At 34.8% G+C, this 26,333-nt stretch overlaps 1 protein-coding gene across 1 annotated transcript; it reads left to right on the top strand.

Moving 5' to 3' along the window:
* The first annotated feature begins 10,791 nt into the window (after positions 1-10,791).
* Positions 10,792-26,105, top strand: ZNF330 (zinc finger protein 330). The gene is made up of 10 exons (XM_004471934.4): positions 10,792-10,989; positions 12,981-13,112; positions 13,836-13,855; positions 13,965-14,035; positions 16,420-16,499; positions 19,284-19,410; positions 19,898-20,002; positions 22,749-22,795; positions 23,888-24,005; positions 25,178-26,105. Exons 2-10 carry the CDS (start codon positions 12,993-12,995, stop codon positions 25,450-25,452), a joined length of 963 nt encoding a protein of 320 aa, XP_004471991.1. The 5' UTR covers positions 10,792-10,989; positions 12,981-12,992; the 3' UTR covers positions 25,453-26,105.
* Positions 26,106-26,333: the final 228 nt, after the last annotated feature.

Below are 26,333 nucleotides of genomic sequence, written 5' to 3'. Positions count from 1 at the left end.
AAATGCTCCACCACAGTGTGGTGTGCTTTTGGAGGGCTGTTGTTTGGGAATTCTGCAGATGTGCATGATTGTTTTATAAGTTTACAACTTCTATCATATAAAAATATATTTAAAAAATAATAATAGGGTGGGTTGGGGGAAAAACACGCTAAATGTAAGAGAAGGATTATGATTAGTAGTAAGATTTTGACAATATTCTTCCATAATTTGTAACAAATGTCTCACGACAATGCAAGGTGTTGGTGGAGGGTTGCTATATGGGACCCCTGTATGATGATTTGCATGTTTGCTTTTTAAGTTCACAACTTTTACTGTACACTTAATTGTTTATGTTTGTTCGTATATAAATGATATAAAGATAATAATAGGGTTGGTTGGGGGAAAAATACTATAGTTAGTAATAATATTTTGACAATGCTCTTTAATCATTAGTTTAAAAAGTTTAATAACAATGCAAGTTATTGGTGGTAGGGTGAGTTATGGGAGTCCTGTATGATGTTATGTATGTTTGTTTTGTAAGTTCACACTATTATCATACACTTGTTGTTTATGTATGAGTGCTATACTTCAATAAATTAATTAAAAAATAAACATAACAAACAAAAATATATATGACAGGTTTACTTTTGAAAATTAATGTATCCTGTAAGTACTTACTACTAAATTAATGTTGGATCTTTTTATAAAACAGAAGATCATAATTTGTTTTAAATTTTTTTATTTGATTAAATTATGTTTTTTAAAAAATTGAGGTAGAGTCTTAGTTTTTGTATGTAAAAGGAATAGTTTCATTTCGGCCAATATTTATTGAATACTTATTTTATGAAGAGCACTATCAAAATAGTCTACTATATTACTACCTTCCTTTATTTGATCTGAAATCCAATAATAATAGAGAATGATAAAGGCCAAGATAATTCAAAGCCATTATTCTCTGGAGCATCCCCAATCCTGTCCTCACTTACCCAAAGTATTTTTTGGTTTAAAAATATTACTTTTTTTTTCTGGTATTTTGTCTTTTTAATTATTTTCTTTAACTAATATAAGCCAACTGATGGCCAGCAGTCCTGAATTACAGCTATCTTTAAAGATAGCATGGAAAGCTGATAATAGAATCATAAGTTGACTCTTTGATCAAGACCAAGATAAATTATCCCTTTAATTACCTTGGAACATCAAATACAATATATGCAGCACTAAAACCAAATAACTGGAAACAATCCAAAAGTCCATCAGGGGGATGGATATATAAACAGTGATACATTCACATAATGGAATACTACTGAGCAATTAAAAGGAACAGACTACTGATAATACAACTGGAATGAATTTCAAAAACATTGTGTTCATCAAAAGAAGCCAGACACAGGTTATAATGTATGAGTTCATTGACGTAAGGTCCAAGAACCTTAAATTTTTAGTATTTTCATGTGATGGTGGGGGTAGTAGAGTGGTGTTTACTAGAAAGGAGTTTTATACAATGATAGAAATGTTCTGCACAATTTGGTAACCACATATGACTATTAAAAATTTAATATTTAAAATGAAATCATAAGTTCACAGTCACTTTGCTACATTTTAGGTGTTCAGTAGCACCTGATTAGTGGCTACTGTTACAGACTTTGCAAATAATGAGCATCTACACCATCACTGATAGTTTTAGAGAGTGCTGTTACTGACTTGTTTTGGGTAGTATTTACTTAGAGCTTATGATAGTCAAAATCGAAATATAATGCACATAATATATGCATTATATTTAAAAACCTGGCCTAAAACCCCCAAAATAATTTAGAATAACTTATTAATATATTCACTTACCTCATAAGCTCATTTTTTCCTTAGTAGTTTCACTCAGCACTGCAGAGGGAAGGATAAATAATAGATAATAAAATTATCCTTGGGAAGTTTTCAAGTATGTATTAAGTGTGACCATGCAGTGGATTACGTTGATTTGCTGCTAAAAAAATGAATTCTGCTACTTTATAATCTTGACTACATCTGAAAAGGAAAAGAATTGTTTTTTTGAGCAAGTGAACTAGATGATTAAGTAGAAATTTTTTTCCTATTTACCTAATGGAATTGAATTACCTTAAATATGGTGGACATAACCTTATTCTGAGGTAACATTTGGGGGTATTTAGAAGCTTTTGATACTAACTCTATGACCGTGGTGAGAAAGTCATGTAAACTGTTTAAGTAAGAATTAGGACTCAGGGCTTTTGGAAATAAAATAAAACAAAGTTTGTAAATCAAGGCTAAAAAAAAAGACCTGAATGATCTTGATTCCAAAATTTGAATTTTCATGGATTTTTAAAAGATGGAATACCAGGTGAATTGATTCAAAATGCTAAATAGATATATCCATTTAATACTTTTGTGAAAGTAAGAAAAATTTTTGACTGAGTACTTATCATAAATAAAATTAATAGATACTTTCACAAGCAATTCTTTGACGATAATAAATTTGAACTGTGTTAAATACTAATTTGTATAATTTAATTAGCAATTAATGTGATATATATGCTGAAAAGTGTTTTATTTTCACTCAAAATTATTGTCAAAAATTGTTTGCCAAAAGTGTGATTTTATTTGATCCAAAAGTCTTTAAATTCCAGATTCTTCTCAAACTTGTTCTCTCACTGTACCTTTTTTTTAAAATGTAGTATAGAGTCTGAAAAAACATGTCCCAAGTTCCTGTATGGCCTTTATTCCTATTTTAAATATTACCCAAAACATAGCTTCCCATTGGAACATGTCAAACACCTCCCCAAGATCACAATACTGTATAAAGCACAATATTATATAATGTACTTAAATTATTTTTGAATGTTTATAATAACTGTTACAGTATGCAACTGAATTTTTTCATCTGTATAAATATTTTTTACCAACAAACCACATTCAGTGATAAAAAAATCAAGATTGGGAAGCGAATGTGGCTCAAGTGATTGGGCTTCTATTTACCATATGGGAAGACCGGGGTTCAATTCCTGGGGCCTCCTGGTAAAGGCATGACCATGCAGTGAGCCGGGCAAGCCATGCAGCAAAATAATGATGCAAGAAAAAGAGATGAAGGGGAGAATCAAGGCGAGACACAACAGAAAACCAGGAACTGAAGGTGGTGCAAGTGACAGGGAAACTCTCTGTATATCAGAGGTCCCCAGGATTGAATCCTGGTGAATCTCAGAGGAGAAAGCAGAAAGAGAAGACAAAAAATAAAATAAAAAACCCAGGTCACTGAAGATGCATTAAAAAAAAAACAAAAAAACAAAAACCAAAAACCAAAATCAATGTTACACTTTCCTGTAAAAGTGTGGAAATTTTGATGGTAAACACAATGAGTAACAGCTGGTTTATAAATGAGGATGTGGCTGAAAATGGTAGTCTAGAGATGTAAATGCCAATTGAAAGAAAGCTAGAGAATAATCTATGTACTGAATACCACAGTAAACCTGGAGGTAGATGAGAATTATGGTTGATGGGACAGATGGAAGAGTGTCTTTTGTGACCTACAGCAAATGTACATCACTATCGTAGGGTGGTGGGGATGTGGAGAAGAATGGGAAATACAACTGAAATGACCAATGGACTGTGGTTAACAGTAATAATGTAATATTCATGCATCTATTCCAAAGATGTACTATGTTGATAATGGGGGAGTATGGAAAAAGTGTGCCAAATGTACACTATGGACCTGGTAATAATCAGATGATATTATCTCATTATCTGTAACAAATGTTCCACCAGCGTGTGGTGTGTTGATAAAGGGGTGTTGTTAGGAAATTCTGCACATGTGCATGATGGTTTTGTAAGTTTACAACTTCTATTACAAAATATATTTAAAAAATAATAATAGGGTGGATTGGGGGAAAATACACCAAATATAAGAGCTATAATTAGTAGGAATATTTTTACAATATTCTTTCATAATTTGTAACAAATGTCTCAGAACAGTGCAAGGTATTGGTGGTGAGTTGATGTATGGGACCCCTGTATGATGTTATGCATGTTTGCTTTGTAAGTTCACAACTTTTACTATATACCTATTGTTTATGTATATTCATGTATAAATTATATTAAAAATAATAAAATAGGATGGGTTGGGGAAAAAACGTTCGGTAGTAGTACTATTTTGAGGATGTTCTTTAATCATTAGTTAAAAATGTTTAAAAACAATGCGAGGTATTAGTGGTAGGGTGAGGTATGTAAGTTTGTTTTGTAAGATGACAACTATTACTATACACTTATTGTATATGTATGTTTATGTATGAGTGAAATATTTAAATAAATTAAAAAATAATAAAACAATAAAAAAAAACATGCTATGATGACATCTAGAAGAAGGATGGCTGAATTGTTGGTTATGAACATACTAACTTTTACTGATCATTGTCAAATGACTCTCCAAATCAGGTATAACAATTTATACTCCCACCAGAATTATTTTAAATTTATTTTTCCTCCTTTCCCCAAAACTTAGAATTAGCAGAATTTTGTCCAACCTGATTGGTATTAAATGTTATCCCATTGTTGTATTGATTTGATATTCTTAATGCTATTTAATTTTCTCTTTCATAAAATTTGTTTTATCCTTTGCCTGTAATTATTTTGGGTGCTTGTCATTTTCTCCTGAATTGTTCTTAATTTACTCTGTATATAAATCTGTTTTTACATGGGTATCAAAACATAATTTTTTATTTGCATTTTCATTTTATTTATATTTTCTTTAGTCATGCTGAAATTTAAATACTAATTAGTTAAATGCATTAGTTATTTTCTTTAAATTTTTGCTTTTTGGATCTTATATGAGAAACCATTACTACCTCAATATCATAAAAATATTCTACTATATTTTCATATAAAATTTTTATATTTGTATATTTAGGTCTTTAATCTATTTGGAAGTTATTTTTATGTTTGCTGTTAAATAAGGATCTAATTTTACTTTTTCTCTATATGGATAACAAATAATCCACATATATTCAATAATATATCTCTTCTTACTGATGGTAATGCAATATATACCATATACCAATTTTCCAAATATATATGAGTTGGTACTTAAGTTTTCTATCCAGTTACATTTGTCTACACATGACTATATCCAACATTGTTTTTATTACTGGAGACTAATAACAAACAAAGGTATTTGTGGTGCTTTGAAGCTGTACACACCCCAGAAAACATGTTCTAAAATGTAGTCCATTCCTGTAGGTCTGTGGCAGTTTAAAGAAGATAATGTTATTAGAGCTAATCCATTCCTATGCATGTAAACCCATTGTAGCTGGGATTTTTTGATTAGATTCAGTAAAGGAACCTTTTGATTAGCTTACTTTTGATTAGATTGTTTCTGTTAAGGGCCTTTGATTAGGTCATGGGACCCAGGGTTGGTTGCAATCCTCTTACTGGGCTCCTTTATAAACAGAGGGCTAAAAAGCCACACATACAGGGAAAAAAGTAGCAGAGACAGAAAGAGAAAGGTCCCAATGACCAAAGTCTGGAATCAGTAGAGCACAGAAGAATGGAAAGAGACCCTCACCCCTGAAAGGCTGAGAAAGAAGGTCCATGTTGAGCAAGAAGCTGAAGCAATGAGGCCTAAAGAGAGGAGAGAGATAAGAGGACACTGCTATGTGCCTGACCACCTACAACTGTGCTCAGGGAGAAAGTGAGCCTGGAGGAGAAGACAGATTGGCAGAGCCACCATTGTGCCTTACCACATTATAGGCATCCAGGAATCCCAGCAACCAACCTTTGGTGACACAGCATCTCTGATGATGCTTTAATGTGGACATTTTCACAGCCTCAGAACTATAAGCTTTCAATCTAATAAATTTCCATTATAAAAGCCATTCCATTTCTGGTGTCTTGCTCCCAACAGATTTTAGCAAACTAAAACATGGTGGAAACTCATTGTAAGTAGGGTCTTTTGGTGAGACTACTTCAGCTAATGTTTGACCCAACACACTCAGACTTAATCTTATTACTGGAACACTTTATAAACGAAATTAATACAGAGAGAGAGTGTACTACGTAAGCTAGGAGCTGAATCAATGAAATACAGAACAGAGGGAGAAACCAGCAGATGCTACCATTTACTTTGCCATGTGGCAGAGGAGCCAAGGATCACCAGCAGCCAGTCTTGAAGAAGAAAGCATTGCCTTGCTGATGCCTTAATTTGGACATTTTCTCAGCCTCAAAACTATAAGCAAATAAATTCCTTTTTCTTAAGTCAAATCATTTCATGGTATTGCTTTGAGCAGCCTAGAAACCTTAAAGGGTATTCTTTTTCTACTTTTGTTTAAAATGGTCTTGGCTATTCATGGCTTTCTCTTCCATGTCAATTTTAAGATCCATGAATCAAATTCCCTTTAAGAATAACTGCGAGGATTTTAATTTTAATCACACTGAACTTAAAGAATATTTCAAGTTCTCATAATTTTCATATCCCAAATTGTTTATTATATTTTTTGTTGTTTTATACTGATAAAGATAGATTTATCCCATAGGTTAAATTAGTTGATTATACACTATTGTTCCTTCCTTCTGGATTTCAATCACTTCCCTAAGGTACATCCTTTGCAATTCTTTCAGTGGGTGTCTGTGAATGATAAAGTTTCTTTGTCTTTGTCTGAATATTTCCTTAATTTTCCAGGGTTCTTTGTAGTGAATATTGGGAGGCACTAACAAGATCCTCTTCAGAAATCAAGGACTTATTCTCTGAGCTGCTGGATATATGAAAAACCAGCAGCTTTCAGCTGTCAGTCCTGTTTAGGTATAGTCTAGCCAAAGGCTATACTCCTTTTCCTTAGAAATCAATGTCATATGACAGAATGCAATAGATGTATAAGACACAGTCTGCTTGCCCCAACTCAAGACAACTATGAAGGGACATTTCAGATTCAAAGCCAAGGACTTCACTGAGACTATACTGCAGCTCAAATCTTCCTTCTTCCCAATCCTGTTAGTCTCCTTTCCACAGGTGTTCTTCCTAGAGACATTTCCTAATAACCTTCTTGTTTTCATCTCTAAATGTCTTAGTTTGCTAAAGACTGCCAATGTAATATATCAGAAATGGGTTGGATTTTACATTGGAAATGTATTAGGTTAAAAGATTACAGTTCCAAGGCTGATAAAAATGTCCAGTTCAAGGTGTCAGGCAAAGCTCTCTCCCTGAAGGAGGTAGGTTGCTGGCGATCCTTGATTCTTGCCATGTGGTAAGGTACAATGACACCTCTGCCAGTCTCTGCCTTCTCGTCCAGGCTCACTTTCTCTCTGAGCTCAACTGTGGGCAATCATCAGGCACATGGTGTTGTCCACTCTTCTCTGCCCCCTTCTCCGGATTTCATTGCTTCAGCTTCATGCTGCTTAGTCTGGGGATTTTCTCTCTCCCAGGTTCATTGGTTTCAACTTCTGGAGGCTTCTTTCTGTTTCTGTGGCTTTTCCTCCTGTGTTGGTAACTTTTTATTACTCTCTTCATAAAGGACTTCAGAGAGAGGATTAAGATCCGCACTGGATCATTCCCTACTGAAGTGATCTAATCAAAAGGAATGTCCCTTAACTTTGCTTAATCAAAGGGTCCTATCTACAGTAGGTTTCCACACACAGTAATGGATTTAGGAACAGGATTTTCTGGGGCCCACCCAATTTCAAATTGTCACATTCCCTGGGACTCCAATCCATGACAGTTAGTTCCAGGGGTAGTCCAAGGGAGTAAAAGATGAGATTTTTGAGCTGAATCATCAGCCACCCGACTGTCAATGAGGATATCCTCATTGTTGCTAGAGTACAGATAGACCCTGGTACAAAGTAACAGAAAAACAAAGCAAAACAAAAAACAGTGCAATAGTTAAGACGTTCATCAGTAATAAACTGGGATGGTATTCTAAAGGAAAGTAAAATATTAGTGGGTGCAAATATTATCAGGCATTTGAGAAATACAAAATGAACTGTAACCTTAAAGGCAGTGGAATTGTTGTTGCTAAGAAAAATTGATGCTTTGGAAAAAGATAGCAAAAAGCTGAGAGTGGTTATTGACTATAAAATCCTAAGAATAAAGTCCAGATGGCCTCTTATATTTAGGTAGCAAATAAAGAGGTTTTTATCTCCTATTGTCAGAAGGCAAAAAATGGCTGAGGAACAGTCTCCACACATAATCCCAAGCATGGTAGTGCTCCAAAAATTAGCCATTCAGTCCATTTGTGTGCTCTACTTAAGTCAGGGTGCTGGATGGGGAAGAAACCCTGAGGAAACAGTCTGGTAATTCTGGTTGTGACACCTGAAAATTCTTAATCCTCAGATTCTCCTGAACCATTTCAGTCTATACATAGTTTGGTATTTCCAATAAGTGGCTAGTGTTCCCCCACTAACTTGGAAACAGTGCAAAGTGACCTCCACCTTGTAGTACAATCTGTGCTCTCTTCAGCATCTGCCTCCAGCTTCCCTCTTACCACTAAGTCAGTAACTAGGGTTAATTAGAACATAACATGGCACAATTATTGTAATGTGCAGCAAGAGCAGAATAGCAGCAAGGAAGTGGACATAACCCTTGGAAGATCGAAGAAAGAGACAGTAGAATATACTGTCCCTTGGAACAAAATGGATAGCATATAACAAGGATACTGTTCAATCTTTCCAATGAAAAGAAACCAAGGATATGTACGATTAGGTGCCTGAGAGCAATACTCCAGTAAAGAGCCACAATCCCTTGCCCAGTTTCTTGATTTGATCTAGTTTTTGATCTGGAACCTAGTGACAGAGAACAGACCAGGTCCTCAGGATAAAGGTTCTAAAATACCATAAAAAGCATACACGGTAATGATACTCCAGTCCTTCCCTAGGGGACCCTTTACAATTTACTTGCATAAGGATACACTGGAAAAAGCGGAACATGAATACATTTTTATCTGGAGAGGCAGATGCAGTGCTTTCTATTAAGCCTTGCATTAAAGAGTTTGCAAAATGGTAAAACAATACCACATTTGTGTCATTTTATTGGGAAAAGTATAGTAACATTACATAAAAATATTATTTATATTAACATGTAATGGATATTTTTAATGAAGAAGTAAATATTTTTACATTTCAATTTTAATTTCTTATATGGTTAATACCAGTAGATAAAATCCACATTAAAAAAAAAATTCTTAGGGTTTTGAGAGCAAAAGGTGTAAGAACTGCTGCGTTAAAGGATACAACAAACCTAACTAGCTGTGTGACCTTGGAGCAAGTTGCATAGTTTCCCTGTCCCTGAGTTTCCTTATTGTGTAAAATTAGGAGTCAATGCTACACCTGTAAAATGCTTAAAAAGCCAGGAACAAAAAGTGCTGTGTTAGCTATTATTCATATTCTATTTTCTCTGTGAAATAGGAGGTGAAAATATTTGCTGAAATTGATGGAGGGAGGGTTGGAAGGTTGAAGAAAGAGAAGATGATTTGATAAAAACCATTGTGGAGAATGCTTTTGAATAGAGCTAATTAGGAAAGTATAAAATGATTGAAGGACAATTTTGATAGCCTTGTTGAGGTTGATGACAACCCATTTAGAGTAGAATCATGACTGTGTGATTTCCCACCCCCCCCCCCCCCTTAATAATACTCAGAAGTCCAGTGTAGGAAAGAAAAGGCAAATTGTTGAGTGAGTAGAACTGGGTATTTTCCAGTTGATTTGATCAGAAAGAAACATGGCAAATTGTGGTTGATGTGATGAACTGCGTTTTATAAACTGGGGGAAGAAAGGAGAGAGAGCAGGATGACTGATAGGGAGAAGAGAGAGGAATCAAGAGATCTGTAATCTCCAGCAGGAGGAAAAACTGAGTGACAAAGTTGGCAAGATAGAAGGTTGGATTGTTAGATGTTTGAATTTTAGATTTCAGTGGTGGAGCAGTTCCAGTTGTTGACAAGGCACAGGGTGTGGTAATGAGAATGGATGTCTGTGCTGAAGTGGAGGTGATGGCTATTGAAGATGAAAAAATCAAGGACCCAGAGCATGGGTCTTTCATTTGGATGTTAACGCCACTCAGGGTGATGGCAAAACTTGGAAGTCAGGTTCCAAAGTTTTGTAACAATATGGCGCGAGTAAAATATAGTCACAATGAAGGATAAAAAGTGACATGTCCAGATAGAAAAAAGTAGTGGTCTAGATGTGGCACTGGGGAGCAAGGGCACTGACCCTATGTCCTGAGAGAGAAGAAATGAGAAAACGAGCAACCTTTAATGAAAAGGAATTTAAATCAAGCAGCCTTTGCAGGGGATAGTACAGTCAGATTTCAAGAAAGGAAAGGCAGGGCACAGGGTATTGACAGAGTATGTGGAAGAATTTATTTAGAAAGCAATGGAATTCTAGAAGAATACCAGTGGAAGGAGTACATGGAGGAGGGTAGTACGAAAATTTATCAGAAAATGAAGGCACAGTTTGTGCAAGTAAAGGTGGGATGTGTGGCACGGGAAGATGTAGGCAGCTGAAATGGTTCCAAAATAATATGGCAAGAATTTAACAGCTGTTTGAGTCCAATACTGTTTGTGAGGTCATTTCCCTCTTCTTTATATTTTTCTCTTCCTTTTAAGGTTTTCCTTTTTTCTGGAGAAAAGAAAATACGAGGTCCTTCTCATCCACTTTCCTCCTGCTTCCCCACTTGCCCTCTACCTTGGACACCCGCTTCCCTTCTTGCGGGTCCTCTGCCCAGGATTGCGAGTCTTGCCTCACCACTGCAGTGGGCGGGACCCGGACGTGGCGAACAGAGATAGGCCGGCCAGTTCCTGTCGACGCCCGTACGTAAAGACGCTCTGACGTAAGAGGACATCCGGTTCAGTTCGTAGTGTTGGAAACTAGCTGTCTGCTTTGGTTCGTAGTAGCTTGTTCTCCGAGTCCACGTCTGCGAGTTGGATTTACGCCTGCGGCGTGCCGGCCCACGCCGTTTCCTGCCCCTCGGCTCCGGGAGTGGGCCCGGCCTCCCCACGGGGGTGAGCTAGGTCGGCTCGGAGCTCACGCGAGGTAGGGTGTCCCGCGGGCGGGTGACGGCTGGCAGTTCCCCGAGCCGCGTGGCGCCTCCGCCGTGTCTTTTCCGGACGTTCCCTTCACTCGCTCGGTTCCCCGACTCCAGGCTTTGCCTGTACGGCCACAGTGAGCCTGTGGCTGACACTGGCCGTGTCCAGAAGAAATCGGAGTGTTAATGGAGAAAGGCTTAAACCTATATGAGGATGAGAAAAAGTTACACACTTCCCTTTAAGTTCCCAGAACAAGTGAAGAAAAAAAAATGAAGTTCAACTCTCTCAGTAGTTCCCAAAGATACCCTAGGGGATGCAGAAAGTTCATCCCAATGATCAGCATGTGATTAATTACTTATTTTCTGACCCTTTTCCAAGGGCAGTACACTTTTTTTTGCCCCCACCCTGTAGATTTTGTTCTTTTAAATTCCCGAAGGGTACCTTAGTGTGGTTGGATGTTATCTCTTGGCTTGGTGTGTACATATTTTTGAGTCGCCACCAGCCTGGCTTTCAAGTGTGCATTCTGCTAACATAAGAACTGGAACTCAGAAAGTAGGAAAACTTTATAAGATTAATGACCCTAGTATAGTTTCAAGTACAAGCTGATAACATAGTTTTGATGTATTAAAATATGTTGTTCTGAATGAGAAACCCAAATTTCTTCAAAGTTTGCTTCTTGGAACTCTCCATGTATCATGGACGCACTTGGGTTTCTTTGAATACAAATGTTATTTTCAAGGAGGTTGTATGTCACAGTCACCAGTGATACTTGAGTCCATCCATGGAGGTTTAGAATTTGTAGATCCTAGGTAGGATCTGGAAGTTTAAACCTGTGTTTTTAGGATTTTCTACAGTTGGTTTTTCAGAATCACTCTTTAGAAAAGACCATAAATATATGTATCTTTTTTTTGGAACATGTTTTTTTTTAATAGTTGTATTATTAAAGTACATGATTTAACCTTGGGCTCACTATGTAGTGTAGTTCCATGGATCTTTTTAAAAAACTTTTTATTCTATTACCATAGATACAAATTATATATCTTTTTGAAGAATACTAAAGATTTTGAGATTCATGTTTCAAAACCAGCACATAGACTCACTTATTCACATATTTCTGCATTTATAGAGTATTTAATATATTTCCAGGCAGGGCTGGGATGCAGAAACTAATGAGAGATAGGCCTGAACTCTTAAGAGAACTTGAAGTCTTTAGATTGGATGAAGAACTAAATAAAAATATGCTTTTTAATAAATACCTTGTTTTTCTAGTTGTGGTATTCTGCAAACTAAATATGAAAGTAGTTTTTAAATTCCTTACTTTGACAAATAAGTGTTAAGCATATAGTCTTACACACAAATTTGAACCCTGTTGAAGTTATATGTTCACTGCATGTAGAATAGCTTTCAAAGAGTCAAAGCAAACGTCGTACCTGCACCTTCATAGAGAATGGTTTGGCTTTGTAGCTAATGTCAGTTGACTTGACTATTAAATGTTTCATTTAGATTTTACATAGGAAATTTAGACTTTTCTTTATATATCAGGTCCTGGCAACATACAGGCCATCTGAAAATACCTCAAAAAAGAGATATAAACTGTGAATAATGAATTTTAAATTGTTTTTGTTTAGTCATGTATGTCTAATAAAGATTTTTTTTTAAAAAAACAATGCGGAATAGTTTTTAAAGAATGCTTTATCAGAGGGACATTTTTTTTTCTCAGTGGCAAAAGAAAACTATTTGGTTTTTAGGATAAGTTTTCTTGAAGTTTACAGTTTTCAGCATTTTTGGTAATGCAGGTGTCTTATTTTAAAAGTTATGTATTTTATTTGAATAATGTGAGCTTAATGTTTCATAAAGACTTAAAATGTACTTAACCATCAAATTGACATGATTGAGTTTAAAATTTAGCCACAATAAGAGCACTTAATTATGTTGTTTCTTAAATTTAAAATAATAAATGCAGCCAGGTAATTATAACTTCTCTGTTCTTCTGTGTAGAAAAAGGAGAAAATGCCTAAAAAAAAGACAGGTGCAAGGAAGAAGGCTGAGAACCGTCGGGAACGTGAAAAACAACTGAGAGCTTCAAGAAGCACCATAGATTTAGCTAAACACCCTTGTAATGCTTCAATGGTAACAGCTTTCTTTCTGATATCAGTTGATAGTTGAAAACCTACATAGTCTTTATCAGAAATATATTTCCTATATTTTATTATTGAATGAAATCTCCTACAGAGGCACATCCATGGTTTTCATTAACAGTAGTGATTTTTGTTCGATTTCTTGTCATTTATAAAATGCAGCATGTTATTATCTCACTGTCGGTGATTGGCTCATCGCCATAACTTCCAGCAGATAAAGATTGTAAGGAGGGTCTTTTCAGGAAAAGGTATTAGAAATAAAGGCTTGGAGACCAGAGAGTAAAAGATGTATGGGAGAATGGCTGAACAATACTGACTTGAATCTAAAGAGAACAGGCCAGCATGATTAGAAGTAGATAGGGACCAAATTATGGAGAGCTTTAAACGTCATGTTTAAGAATCTGAATTTCCTGTGAACTTAGTCATTTAAAATTTTCTACTGTTTATTGTGTTCATGCTATGTTATTTGCCTGATTCCTTGAAAAAAGGACATCGTATTTAGCCTCTTTTGTGATAATTCCACTTCATTTAGTGTAGTGCTACCCAGAGCAGACCTTTGTTAATTGTGTATAGATGCTTGTCTACATAGGTGAGGTTGGAGGTTTGGGGGAATTGTCTCTTAAATTTTAATATGTAAAACAGAATTTTCTTGATAATGCAAGTAAATTTGCATCTTCAGCCGGAAAAATTAATGTTATCTCTTTACGTTTTACAGGAATGTGACAAGTGTCAGAGGTAAAATTTAATTTTTTCCTTTTTCTACCTACATGTGATAATAAAATTAGGATCTCTGAACTTTTGTCTGATATTGACTTTATTTTAAAATTTTATTTTACATGACAAGGCGGCAGAAGAATAGAGCATTTTGCTATTTTTGTAATTCTGTACAGAAGTTGCCAATTTGTGCACAGTGTGGTAAGTATTTGATAATTAAAGACAAGTGCCTTTTCTTTTATCACATATTTCCTTGGCATTTAATCAGTTTGAACCTGTAGGTTTTTTATTTTTGCTTACAATAATGTTATGCATCATTGTTAAAGAAAATAACAAAATGTTATTTTATTTTTTTAAAGATTTATTTTCATTTATTTAATTCCCCTCCCCTTCCCTGGTTGTCTGTTTTCTGTGTCTTTTTGCTGCGTCTTGTTTCTTTGTCCGCTTCTGTTGTCGTCAGCGGCACGGGAAGTGTGGGCGGTGCCATTCCTCGGCAGGCTGCTCCCTCCTTCGAGCTGGGCGGCTCTCCTTATGGGTGCATTCCTTGTGCGCATCAGCACTGCGCATGGGCCAGCTCCACACGGGTCAAGGAGGCCCGGGGCTTGAACCACGGACTTCCCATGTAGTAGACCGACGCCCTAACCACTGGGCCAAAGTCGGTTTCCCACAAAATGTTATTTGGCCTACTGAAAAACTGTTAAGTCTTGCTTTGCCTCTTTAATATAATGCTGGAAAATAATTAAGGCACAGTTTATTTATAGGTTACCAACCAATATCAACCAATAATGTTGTTTTAAACATTAAAGATCAGATTTCAGACTAATAACATTTAGCAGTTGTTTCTGAATTTTAATTATAGGAGCTTAATCTTGTTAATATCCATTTGTTTCCTTTCTGAATTTTGATTCCTCCTGATACTGCCAGAAGTCTATTAGACCATTGTGAATAATTTGATTCCCTATCCGCTTGATGCCGTTTGTTGTGCTTAGTTGTTTTTCTGTTTGGCACTTAGCATACAGTCCTTTCCTTTACTTAAGTGTATCCCAAGTGATTAGAATAAGATTCCTTCAGTCATATACCTAGTTCCCAAGTATAGGTGGAAACTTTTACTTCAACATGTTTATTCAAACTAAAACTAAAATTTCAGCAGCAAGATTGGTGTTTTCCAAATAGTATTCCACAGAATACTTGAGATAGGTATTTCTTGAAAAGATTAATAAATTTGAGAATGCTGCATGCTTCATCCCCTCATCCCCATCTGGAAAGTTTATATTACATATTTATGTATTAAGGGTTCTGAAGTCCTGCAGTAAAGAAACCTAATTAACTTTAGTCACTGAAGATTTTTCCTTGAACAAATATTTCCTTTGTATTTATGGATGATAACAGTACAGAAAGTTAGGGAAGTTTTAGGGCTACATTCCTGAATATTCCTAGTGCAGTTCTAGCTTCCAAAGATGAAATCTGTTAGCTCTACAGTTAATGAAAGAGATAATACTGGACTGGATGGGACACTCATCTGCCAATTTTTATATCCTTTTGTACAAAAGGCAAATGAGTTTAGGGTGAAAAAGTAGACTGTGGGGAAGATTAAAAGATAAGTTCTTACTAGGACCTGCCCATATTTTCAGTGTGTCTGGGTTTGAGTCACAGGCTTGAATTTTATAGTGCTATAAGTAGATACATTTCACACTAATTCTTTTACCCAGTATTGGACATGGAACAGTTGGATAGCTGCTGTTTCTCATTTCCTATTTCTTTTTCTTCTCATTTCCTATTGAATAGCTTTGGGTAATCAAGATAATGGGAAATTGAGTATCTTGTACTTCTTTTGTGTTTCACTGCGTGAATAGTCTCAGATGGATGATTAATATGTCACTGTTAATTCTCACATAATATCTAATAAGTGAATTTCCTGAGGGTGCTTTGGGTGGGAAATTTGTTGCTAGATTAGAGCTTTTATGACTATATTGTAATTTTTAGCTCTATCACTATATACCTGTTTTTTTGTGCTCTTGGGCACTATTTTAAAATTCCAATTAGAGAGTGTGTACCTGGGGGTATGTTTGTAAAATTTTACATACGAATGAGCTTTAAAAATGAACCAGATAAATTGCATTATCATTTGGTTTGGTTGGAGATACTCTGGAAAGAAATAAACAAAAATACATTATCTTTACTGTGAATTGTAAAAGTAAAATTCATTTTTAAGCCTGACTTTTAAAAAATCTGGTTTAATTCATTTTAAAATTCACAACAGTTTTAACTCCTATAGTAATGATTAGATTATAAAACATGACCTGCAATTTCTGATTTTAGTAGAAACATGAATTAGCCTACAAGTGTCTTTATTGCACAATACATTTTTACTGATTTATTAAAAGATTTCTATTCTTAAAATATCTGACTCAGGTAATCAGATCTCAGTTATATCTGTTTTTATTTTTATTTTTTTAGTTATATAAGTAGTAAATAATGCTAATTTCATTCCATTTATTTTCATTGTATTTCCATAGGAACGTGGACTAGGTAAGAATTAGTGAATATTTAGCAAGGCTAATGATGCAAATGCTTTTCTTTAATAGGGAAAACAAAGTGCATGATGAAGTCTTCAGACTGTGTCATAAAGCATGCTGGTGTATACAGTACTGGCCTTGCAATGGTGGTAAGCTTCTTGTCTTTATCTCTTAGACTCGTAGGTTTCCAAGGATAAGTAAAGCCATTCTTATAAGAGTTTTTTTTTTTTTAAAGATTTATTTATTTATTTATTCCTCTCCCCACCCCCCACCCCAGTTGTCTGTTCTCTGTGTCTATTTGCTGTGTCGTCTTTGCTTCTGTTGTTGTCAGCGGCACGGGAATCTGTTTTTGTTGTGTCATCTTGCTGTGTCAGCTCTCCGTGTGTGCAGCACCATTCCTGGGCAGGCTGCACTTTCTTTCGTGCTGGGCGGCTCTTCTTATGGGGTGCACTCCTTGCGCGTGGGGCTCTCCTACGCGGGGACACCCCTGCGTGGCAGGGCACTCCTTGCACGCATCAGCACTGCACAGGGCCAGCTCCACATGGGTCAAGGAGGCCTGGGGTTTGAACCGCAGACCTCCCATGTGGTAGACAGACACCTTAACCACTGGGCCAAGTCCGCTGCTGATAGGTGTTTTTTTTCCCCTAATTTGCAGTGATTTGTCCTTTCTCAGTCAACCTGCGGTCATCTGGATTGTCTGAGGATGTTCTTGGCATGATTTTTTTTATGATGCAGTTGTTTCTGGCTGCTTCCTTCTTTCTTATTGGGAAATCTTTGTGGAATGGAAGCTTATTTTAATGTTGACGTAAACAAAAGTTCATTTGTTATTGTATTCATTCCTTTGGTGGTTCCTTTCTAATATGTCTTAGTCAGATTTCACAAAACGTCAGTGCTAGGCACTTAACTATACTGAAGGCCTGGCTTAACTAAGGTCGAAGCCTTAAATAAACAACCTGTTCCAAAAGAACCTAGGATTAATAGTATAGTAGTACATTCAATAGGAATACAGTTTTACCGTATTCTGTTGTGTGATTTTATACTTCAAGTCCAAATTTTGTCCGTTAGGAAAGTAATACTACTTTTATATGAAACAGAATATTTTGTTGATAATAACTTTCCAAGAACATGTAATTCTCTATAATGAAATAAACTTTAACATGATTTATTTCATTTATGCATATTTTATACAAGCCAGGAGTCAGAATTATTCATAATCATTTTATGAGCCCCTGTTCCTTTATTTTAAATATAGAGTTGTCAGTGTTATTATCTTTGTTCACAAACCTTTGCAATCTTCTTTGATGGCTTGCTTATGTCTTAAATTTATCAAATTCCTTTTTTAAAAATTTTTCACTGAGTTGTAGGAATATGAATGATCCTTTTTTACATATAGATAACATTTAAGTAGAATCATATATCATTAGCTATGTCTAGAAAAATGATCTTCTGCTGGTTATCTTCTACTTGCCTCTAAAGGTTTGCACACACACACAGACACACAGACACACACTCTTCCCTATCATCGCTTTGCCCTAGGAGTCTGTCCTCTGTGGACTGGATCAGTGACTTTCTTAAATTTATGACTTCTTTTTGGGTTCAGTCTGTCCTCTGTGGACTGGATCAGTGACTTTCTTAAATTTATGACTTCTTTTTGGGTTCAGTCAGTGGAAGACACTGGCAGGAGATCTGAAGATGGTAGAAGAAAAAGAGCTGGGTATTTATGTGCCCAGTTCGCTCCTTGTCAGGTTGTCCTGGTTTGGTTATGTCCTTCCTCTAAAGATCACAACTCCTGTCAGGTAGTCTGCCTCATATAGCTCTGTCTCAGCACTGTGTTAACACTCCCTCTCCTCTCCTTGTTTCTGTAGGTCTAGGGGTGCTAACTGCATCATTGCTTGATGTTTTTCCTAAACCTTGTTCTGTTCTTGGTATATTATCTCTTTTAAACTCTCCCTAAATAGAGTTTAAGTGTGTCATCTCTTTCTTTCTAGGACCTTGACTGAGTCAAGAAATATATTTGAGAATTTGACATCCATTTTTATAAATCAAAAAACATTCCTCATGTTTACTGTTTACTCTTTGCATTATGGAACCTTCAAATAGTAAAAATACTAAATAAGTTTTGGAAGATCTGGATATAAATTTCATCTCAGCTATGATTTAACTCTCTACGTTTAGTGTCGGGCCTCATGCTCCTCACTTGTAAAGGAAAGAGCATGTATTTCTACTCCCTTAAAATTCTTTGTAGCTCTTCATATCTTGTAGGTGTCATTCTGTTATTTAAAGGTGTACTCTTATTCTTTTGTCTTGATACAGAATCAGAGAGTCCTACCTTGTAGTTTAGTTCATATATTTTAAAAAAAATTTTTTTCACAAAGAAATGTAATAATGATTTAAAACATAAGTTGCCTTAAAAGAAAAAGCTAGTGGAAGTTTAATATTTTTTTCTGTTATTCTAGAAAAGCCAAGTGATTATTTTATAAATTATACAGAGAAAAGGGAGTTTTCTTAAGTCAGAAATTTAGTATTTAAAGAAATTTTAGTTTTAGGAAGTGCTGTAGGCAAGAATGCTTAAACTGTGGGCTCCAAACATCATTTGAATTTGAATTCATTTTGAAGGCAACTCTTCTAGCTCCTTAATTTACTTTAATAATTAATATTAGGGAAAGTTTATCATTTCCCCTTTGCTTTTTTTCTTTTGATTTATAGTTAGAGTTTGTATATTGTGAATAACTGTTGGTGAAGTAATAATTTTTACAGGGAGTTCTATTTAATTTTGGTATGAAATGAGTAGTAAAATATTTTCTAAGTTACCCACTGTCACTGAGGGTTGATTAATTACTTAATGTATAAAATATTGATGGTTTTCATTGGTTAAACCATGGTTGCAGCTGGTCACATGACGAAGAATAATTATTTTTGTCCTTTGGTTGCAGGGTGCAATATGTGACTTCTGTGAAGCTTGGGTTTGCCATGGAAGGAAGTGTCTTAGTACACATGCCTGTACATGCCCTCTTACTGATGCTGAATGTGTTGAATGTGAACGAGGTGTATGGGACCATGGTGAGTGATGTACAAGCAATGAACTGAACCACTCTGCCTTTTTGGAAATGAAGGCTGACTTTCAAACATTATGAATGCTATTTTTTGGAGATTTTTTCAGATTACATTTACTGTCAACCTTAACTACTGTTACCATTTTGGTTATCAGTTCACATGGAAAAGGAATTTATACCAGCAGTAATAGTGAATGCTAGTATTGTTTACCTAAGCAGGGAGGGAGAGGTGTTGGGTAGCAAGTGGTCTCTTTGAGCACCTGTGAGTATTATGGGAGTATTATGGGAATAACCAGGGGATGTGCAAGTCCAGTTTTTAATGGTTCAATTTCAGATACTTCAGTTTTTATTTTAGTTTTTACAAGAACAAAAAAAGCTCTATCATTTTGGTGTATTGCTGAAATAACTTGCCATCTTTTCCAGCATTTTTACGGGTAAGGATTTTTAAAAATTATTATATTTACCTTTGTGTTTATTGTTTTTTAATCCAATAGGAGGCAGGATATTCAGTTGTTCTTTTTGCCATAACTTTCTCTGTGAAGATGATCAATTTGAGCATCAAGCCAGCTGCCAGGTTTTGGAGGCAGAAACATTTAAATGTAAGTTTTTTCATATTCGATATCTTTATACCCAAGATTCTTAATAATAAATGTTAAACTTAATGAAAACGGTATCTAGTTTTTCATGCACCCTCTTATGGAATTGTAATTTAACTCAATATTTTCTCAATCTAGAAAAATTCAGAACATAGTCCATTGTTTCTCAACAGGGGTGACAGTGGCATTTTGTTTGCATTAATTCTTCATTTTGTGGAATTGATGAGGCATTGCATGTCTCACATCATTCCTTGTTCTGAGTAGTAAATGTCATTTGTACCTCCCGATTATTATAACAACCAAATGTCCCTCTCCCCTCCATTTCCTCTATTTACAAATTCTCCTGATTCCTGTTTGGTTCCTGCAAGTTGGTTCCAGAGATTCTTAAATAAGAGGATGTGCCAAAAATATCTGTGGAAACTTTGAAAAAATACAGGTACCCAGGCCTTATCCTTGAAGATTCTATCTTTAAGTTTGTGGTGGGTGCTAAGCATCTGTATTTTATCTCCACATAGAATTCTCATATATCTTCCAGTTGGGAATCAATGTTACATACTAGGTTAATGGTGTTATCTTTACAAATAGATAGTGTTTTATTTCTACTGTATTAATTTTCAAAAGCTCGTGTTTTTGAGTCAAACTACATGAATTCTACTTATTAGCTGTATGATCTTGGGCAAATGACTGGATTTTTTTACCCTCAGAATGCTTACCTGTAAAAAGAAGTTGCTAATTTCTTCCTCAAAGGGTTAATCTGAATGAGAATGCTTATGAAGCATTTAGTGTGGTACCATGCACTTAGAATGCCCTTATTAAATAGTAGATACCATTATGGGAAAAAGATTGAAATGTTTTCTCTGACATACTGTCTTGATCATACACATAAGCCCTACAGGTATAGAGTGTGTTACCACTCCCTTAATTGGTCATATTTCATAATTTATGAATTTGACCTTACAACTATGAATTGGGAGATTTAGATATTCTTTAAAATACATGTTTATCTGCTTAATCACTAGGAAGGCTGTTTTAAGTGGGGGAAACCTCACATGTTTGTGCCTTGCCTTTACTGTTTTAAATGATTAAAATTGTCTGGGTACTTCTAGTTTAAAATGGCTTGTTAGTAGGCTTTAATGTATCACAACATGCTTTCTTTTAAAATATCCTGTTATCCAGAAATAGATAAAAACTATTGACAATCTAAAACTAGTAAAGTCAAACTTTTTTCAGACTCTGAGATTAATTCATTCTTTATAGAAGTCTAATTGAAGATTTTAACTCTTGGGGAGAAAAAAAGGGGAGCAGTTAAGTAGAGTGAATATGTATGGTGGTGTGGTAGAGAAAAGACTGGCAGTGCCACATTGAACTGTAGATGTTGCAGTCTGGAGAAGTAAAGGAGAAGTGAGAGAGGCAACAAGGAATTTCTTGATATTGTATCTTTTTGTTGACAAAAGATTCAGGTAGTGGGAGTAGGAAAAGATTCTATATCTGAAATGCTTGGTATACACTGGATTGTATACCCTTTGGTATACCAAATTGGGTTGATAACTTTGTACTTTAATATGTGATATGTGTTCTGGATGTGTATTTAAATGAATATTTAGAGCAGTTTGGTTAAGTATATCCTTTTTTTTTTTTGAGGGTAAACGAACAATGGACCTAAAAACTCTCTGGTTATGTCTTAGAGTAGAACTGAGATTTCAGATTTTTTTTTCCTACAGGACAAAATAATGTAATTATTATTAAAGTAATTCAGTATATTTAAATATGCTGATCATATATAGTACTCAATTGATTTTAACTTTTACTATTAGAATAGAGGACAGGTAATACAAATTCAACTGAATTATGGATATTAATGTGGAATAGAGCAGAACAGTTGGAAGAAGCATAATTATACACATAATTAAGGATATCATCTTTGAGTTTTAAAAAATACTTGCCATTCAGATTGAGAAGGCTCCCCATGAATCAGGCAGTCTTAAAGAAAAGAATCCCAAACTCATCTGGTCAAATTTTTTCTTTTATTTTTTCAAGACTTCTAATTGAATTGAAAGACAATGATTTATATTCAGACTTCATCAGGACAAGGTTTAGTTTGTTTCCTGTTTCTTTTACCTCTGTTACTTAATTTTTTCTTCTGTATTCTTGCACATACTTTTCTAATGTATTTGCATTTAAATTTATTTTTTTCATCAGTATGGGTAACAATGTTAATGGTGGCTTACTAATGAAAATATATGGCGATTTTTCCCATGTCTTACATTGCCCACTTGAACATTTCTTTCTCTTCATTATCACTCCTTTCTACCCAAAGTATTCTATTCTCTTATCAGAAGTTATACAGAAAATGGCAATAGCCTCTGTTACCAGGAGAGAATATATAGTAATGGGGGACAATTATTCTTTTTAAAATATCAACTATTATATGATTAAGGGAAGCTTAGCTGATGTTGTAGAAAACTATGATGGATGTCATAAAAATATTGAAACTTCTCATTTCCTATATCTGGAGAAATAGAAATAATATTAAATTAATAACTTATTAATAGAAATAGAATAAATTAAAACAATAATAGGTGTGTACAGTTGTTATCCTTCCTTGTTGGAGATTCCATCTTATTCCCTCTAGATGTATTATGAGACAGAAAAAATGCAAATAGTTACGAGACAGCTTGTTGGTTACAAATCTGTGGAAAATAGTGTTTTCATTCCAAGTTTGAGTATAAACATGAACTTTCTCCCACAGGTGTTTCATGCAATCGGCTTGGTCAGCATTCCTGTCTCCGTTGTAAGGTATACTTGTGTATTTTTTCTTTTAGATTTTGTCTTTTTATTTCCTTTACTCTTTTGCCAGTCCTTGGATTATTTATCGTTTTAATGAAGCTGCAAGGAAGCTTAAAAATTATATAATTTTTTAAATTTTATATATTATGATGTTGAAGTTGACAAAGTATCCATGACTTTCCAAAGGTCATATAGTTGGTTTGTAGTAGAGATGACACTAGCACATTGTTTTCTGAGTTCAGTGTTTTTTTTACACCATTCATTACAGAGAACATTCTAACCAAAATGATTGGAGTATATTTCAATTAATGTCAAAATACACCTGCTTAAAGAGTTTGGATAAAGTGAAAAATTTCTATAATGCTTTGTTTTCTTAGACATTGTTTCTAGTATTTCTATTTGTCAAAGATTGTTGAACAGATCCAGCTGATTTCATGATTCATGTCCTCTCAGAAGCATTTATTTGCATCTTACCTATATTCCCAATCCTCTCTCTTATCTCTTTCTCAGCTCTGCTCTGATTTTACGAAATGACTTTCAGTTTGTTGAAGGTGTTCATGATCTTAAGCATTCAGGCTTGTATATGCTGTTCCCTCTGCCTAGAACACTTTTCTTTCATCTTTCCTTAGTGCATTCCCCTTCTTAAGATCTCACCTACGCCTTCATGTCTCCTAAGAAGCCTTTTCTGAAACCCATGTCTGGTTTATTGCCTCTCTTTTGCACTTTCATAGTCCCTTGTAATTTCCTCTTATTGTTTCTGTCCCCAATTAGACTATATACTCTTGTGAGCATAGGCTCTTCACCACTACAGCATTTGTGGACCTTGTGAATACTAAAATTATTTTTGAATGAATGAATTGTCTGCATGGTAAACCCTTTCTGCATGTTAGCCTATATAGTAAGTCTCTGCCTTGTATCAGGTTGTGGTTCAGAGGAGTCCTGACAAGACCATTTTCCTAAAGAAACTGAAATAGGGGTGTGATTAGTTCTAAGAAAACTCTAAATCTCTCTGCCCTAACAAAAATATCTTTAAATTTCCTTGAAATATTGACTGATGTCTTTTTATGTATGTTTAATTAATTAATTTTTATTTCTCTATAGGCTTGTTTCTGTGACGATCATACAAGGAGCAAGGTGTTTAAGCAAGAAAAAGGAAAACAGCCTCCATGCCCTAAATGTGGACATGAAACTCAGGAGACAAAAGATCTTAGCATGTCAAGTAAGGCTCTTTTACCTATGGAGTGATTTTACTTTTATGCTTCCAGTAACGTTTCTTTTTCCTTTTTCTTTTTCTATAATTCTTTTCCCTCCTCTTCCTATTCAGAAACTTGAATGTGTTCACTTGAGCATATGGAATTATACAGCTTTTAAGAATATACAAGTAGACTGTCTGTTTGCCTTAAGAAATACACCTTCATTCCTTTGATATTTGGCATTTGACTGTTAAATCACATACCGAATAAAAAATTTAAGAGCAAAAAAAAAAGTCATTTCCTGTTTTTGCAGAAGCTTCCTTATTAAATAATTGAGTAGCTATACATCCTTAATATTCAATGATGCTTACCTTTAGTATTTGGAAGTTGGAATTTATTCTGAAACTATTCTTAGATATGTGGTAGTTGAGCGGCTATGCTTATTGTGTAATATATCCCTACTATCGCAAATTTTTCTTTTTTAATGTAACTTCATGATGAAGAAAGAAAACTACTAGAATATGCTTATAGTAATGCAGCTCACAATTTTGTTAAAGAGAAATTTGACTTAATATATCATACCTGAACTATAATTGTATATAGCTCTGACAATACTTTGTATAATCAAAGATATAGTTGTATGATGACATGAGAAGATGCTTTTACTGAACTTCTGCACTTAACTTTCTGTTGCTAGTAAGGCAGAAAAAAGTAAGGCTTTGTTTTCTGGGGCATCTGAATTCTGGGTTATTTAAATATCTGTCTTAAGAAAAATGTAGGACCATATAAAATCAGCTATAGCCAATGATTTAGGTGATTTGAAAATAAACTTTTAATTGTCCAAACTAAGGATACATTTAATTTTTTTAAACATGCCTTAAATACCTTTTTAGAATGCTAAATATTCAATTTTGTTTTTCTACTTTTTCTAAATTTAATGAAATGGCACTGTAAGCTTTTTTATTTGTTGGGGTTTGTATATAGACTGACTTGAAAGTTAGAATTGATTATTGTTTCTAAGGTTTCTTATATTTTCTTCTAAATATTAAAGTTAGGAAATTAGGGTAATATGGGCTTCTTTTTTTGTTTGGAAATAAGCAGCCAATGAAGTTCATATAATTGTTTATAATTTAGAGGACAGTGAGGATATAGAGAATTCCAACTAAGAAAGTTCAAAATATGTATTTGTCTTTTGTAGCACGCTCCCTCAAATTTGGCAGGCAGACTGGAGGTGAAGAGGGAAATGGAGCTGCCGGGTATGATGCCTACTGGAAGAACCTTTCCTCTGACAAGTATGGTGATAGCAGCTACCAGGATGAGGAGGAGGATGAGTATGAAGCAGAAGATGATGAGGAGGAAGATGATGAAGGTGGAAAGGATTCAGATGCTGAGTCATCAGATTTATTTACTAATCTGAATTTAGGAAGGACCTATGCCAGTGGCTATGCTCACTACGAGGAACAAGAGAACTAGGAGAGCCACTTGACATTTGACAGACCAATGTCTGAGAGGAGGAGGAATGTGAGTGCTTGATGACTTGTGTGTGGATGTTCAAAAGTTCTGTCACTTAGTCTTGTTTGTACAAAAGACTCATCATACTTAGTGGGACAAGGAGTGGGGCATAGCATTATTATAGGAACTGGTAATGAAGCTTATAGCACAAGAAAAATGGGTTTCAAGTGTAAAATATTTATTGATCCAAGCATTTGAAGCATCATGAATTGGATTGTTAATGATTTCAGTAATCTAGTAAGTTTGGCCAATTAGATACACAAATAGGATAAAAGAATAGAATGGAAGTTGTTTGAAATTGCTGTTTTTGCTTAAAAAAAGTACTTTGCTTATAAATTCATTCTGAATGATTTTGTAAAATGTATTGGGTATAAAAGTCATGTTATAGCCAAAATTTCATTAAATATTCATGTTATCTTGAATAGTCAAAATATGTATGTTTTAGCAATTGACTCATTCATCACTTTCTTTACAATATATTTCCTGAACAGTACCTATTATTCCTAAAAGTGGCTACTCTACCATTTTTCAGCACAAAATCAAAAATAGTATTACACAGAAACTTTACCTAGGAAATTTCACTTTTCTTTGAATAAATCAAGTATTCACTTAAATACTTTCGATATTTAATTTCTTGTTCTCACTTTTTTTAAGCTTATTTTAGAAAATATTCAGGTATTCCTGTATAAAGTTTTCTTCATTTTTTTGCCTAATATATGAAATAGGTGGCAGAGATCAGTAGTGTCATTGTTACAAAGATGTGCTGCCCAGGCCCAGTCATTGATATTAGGTGATGTTAGGTGGAAACACAGTCTGTTACAACTTACATTGACAGTGAATTG

This window comes from Dasypus novemcinctus, chromosome 1 (assembly GCF_030445035.2).
Source record: "Dasypus novemcinctus isolate mDasNov1 chromosome 1, mDasNov1.1.hap2, whole genome shotgun sequence".
Lineage (NCBI taxonomy): Eukaryota > Metazoa > Chordata > Mammalia > Cingulata > Dasypodidae > Dasypus > Dasypus novemcinctus.
Note: the sequence above shows the minus strand (reverse complement) of the source record. Positions and strands in the feature narration are given on the sequence as shown.

Excerpts from the sequence above, each read along its gene's own strand:
- ZNF330 (XM_004471934.4), top strand. The coding sequence starts at position 12,993 with ATGCCTAAAAAAAAGACAGGTGCAAGGAAGAAGGCTGAGAACCGTCGG. Across the intron at positions 16,500-19,283 it reads GTACTGGCCTTGCAATGGTG|GGTGCAATATGTGACTTCTG; the intron begins GTAAGCTTCTTG and ends CTTTGGTTGCAG. Across the intron at positions 24,006-25,177 it reads AAAAGATCTTAGCATGTCAA|CACGCTCCCTCAAATTTGGC; the intron begins GTAAGGCTCTTT and ends TGTCTTTTGTAG.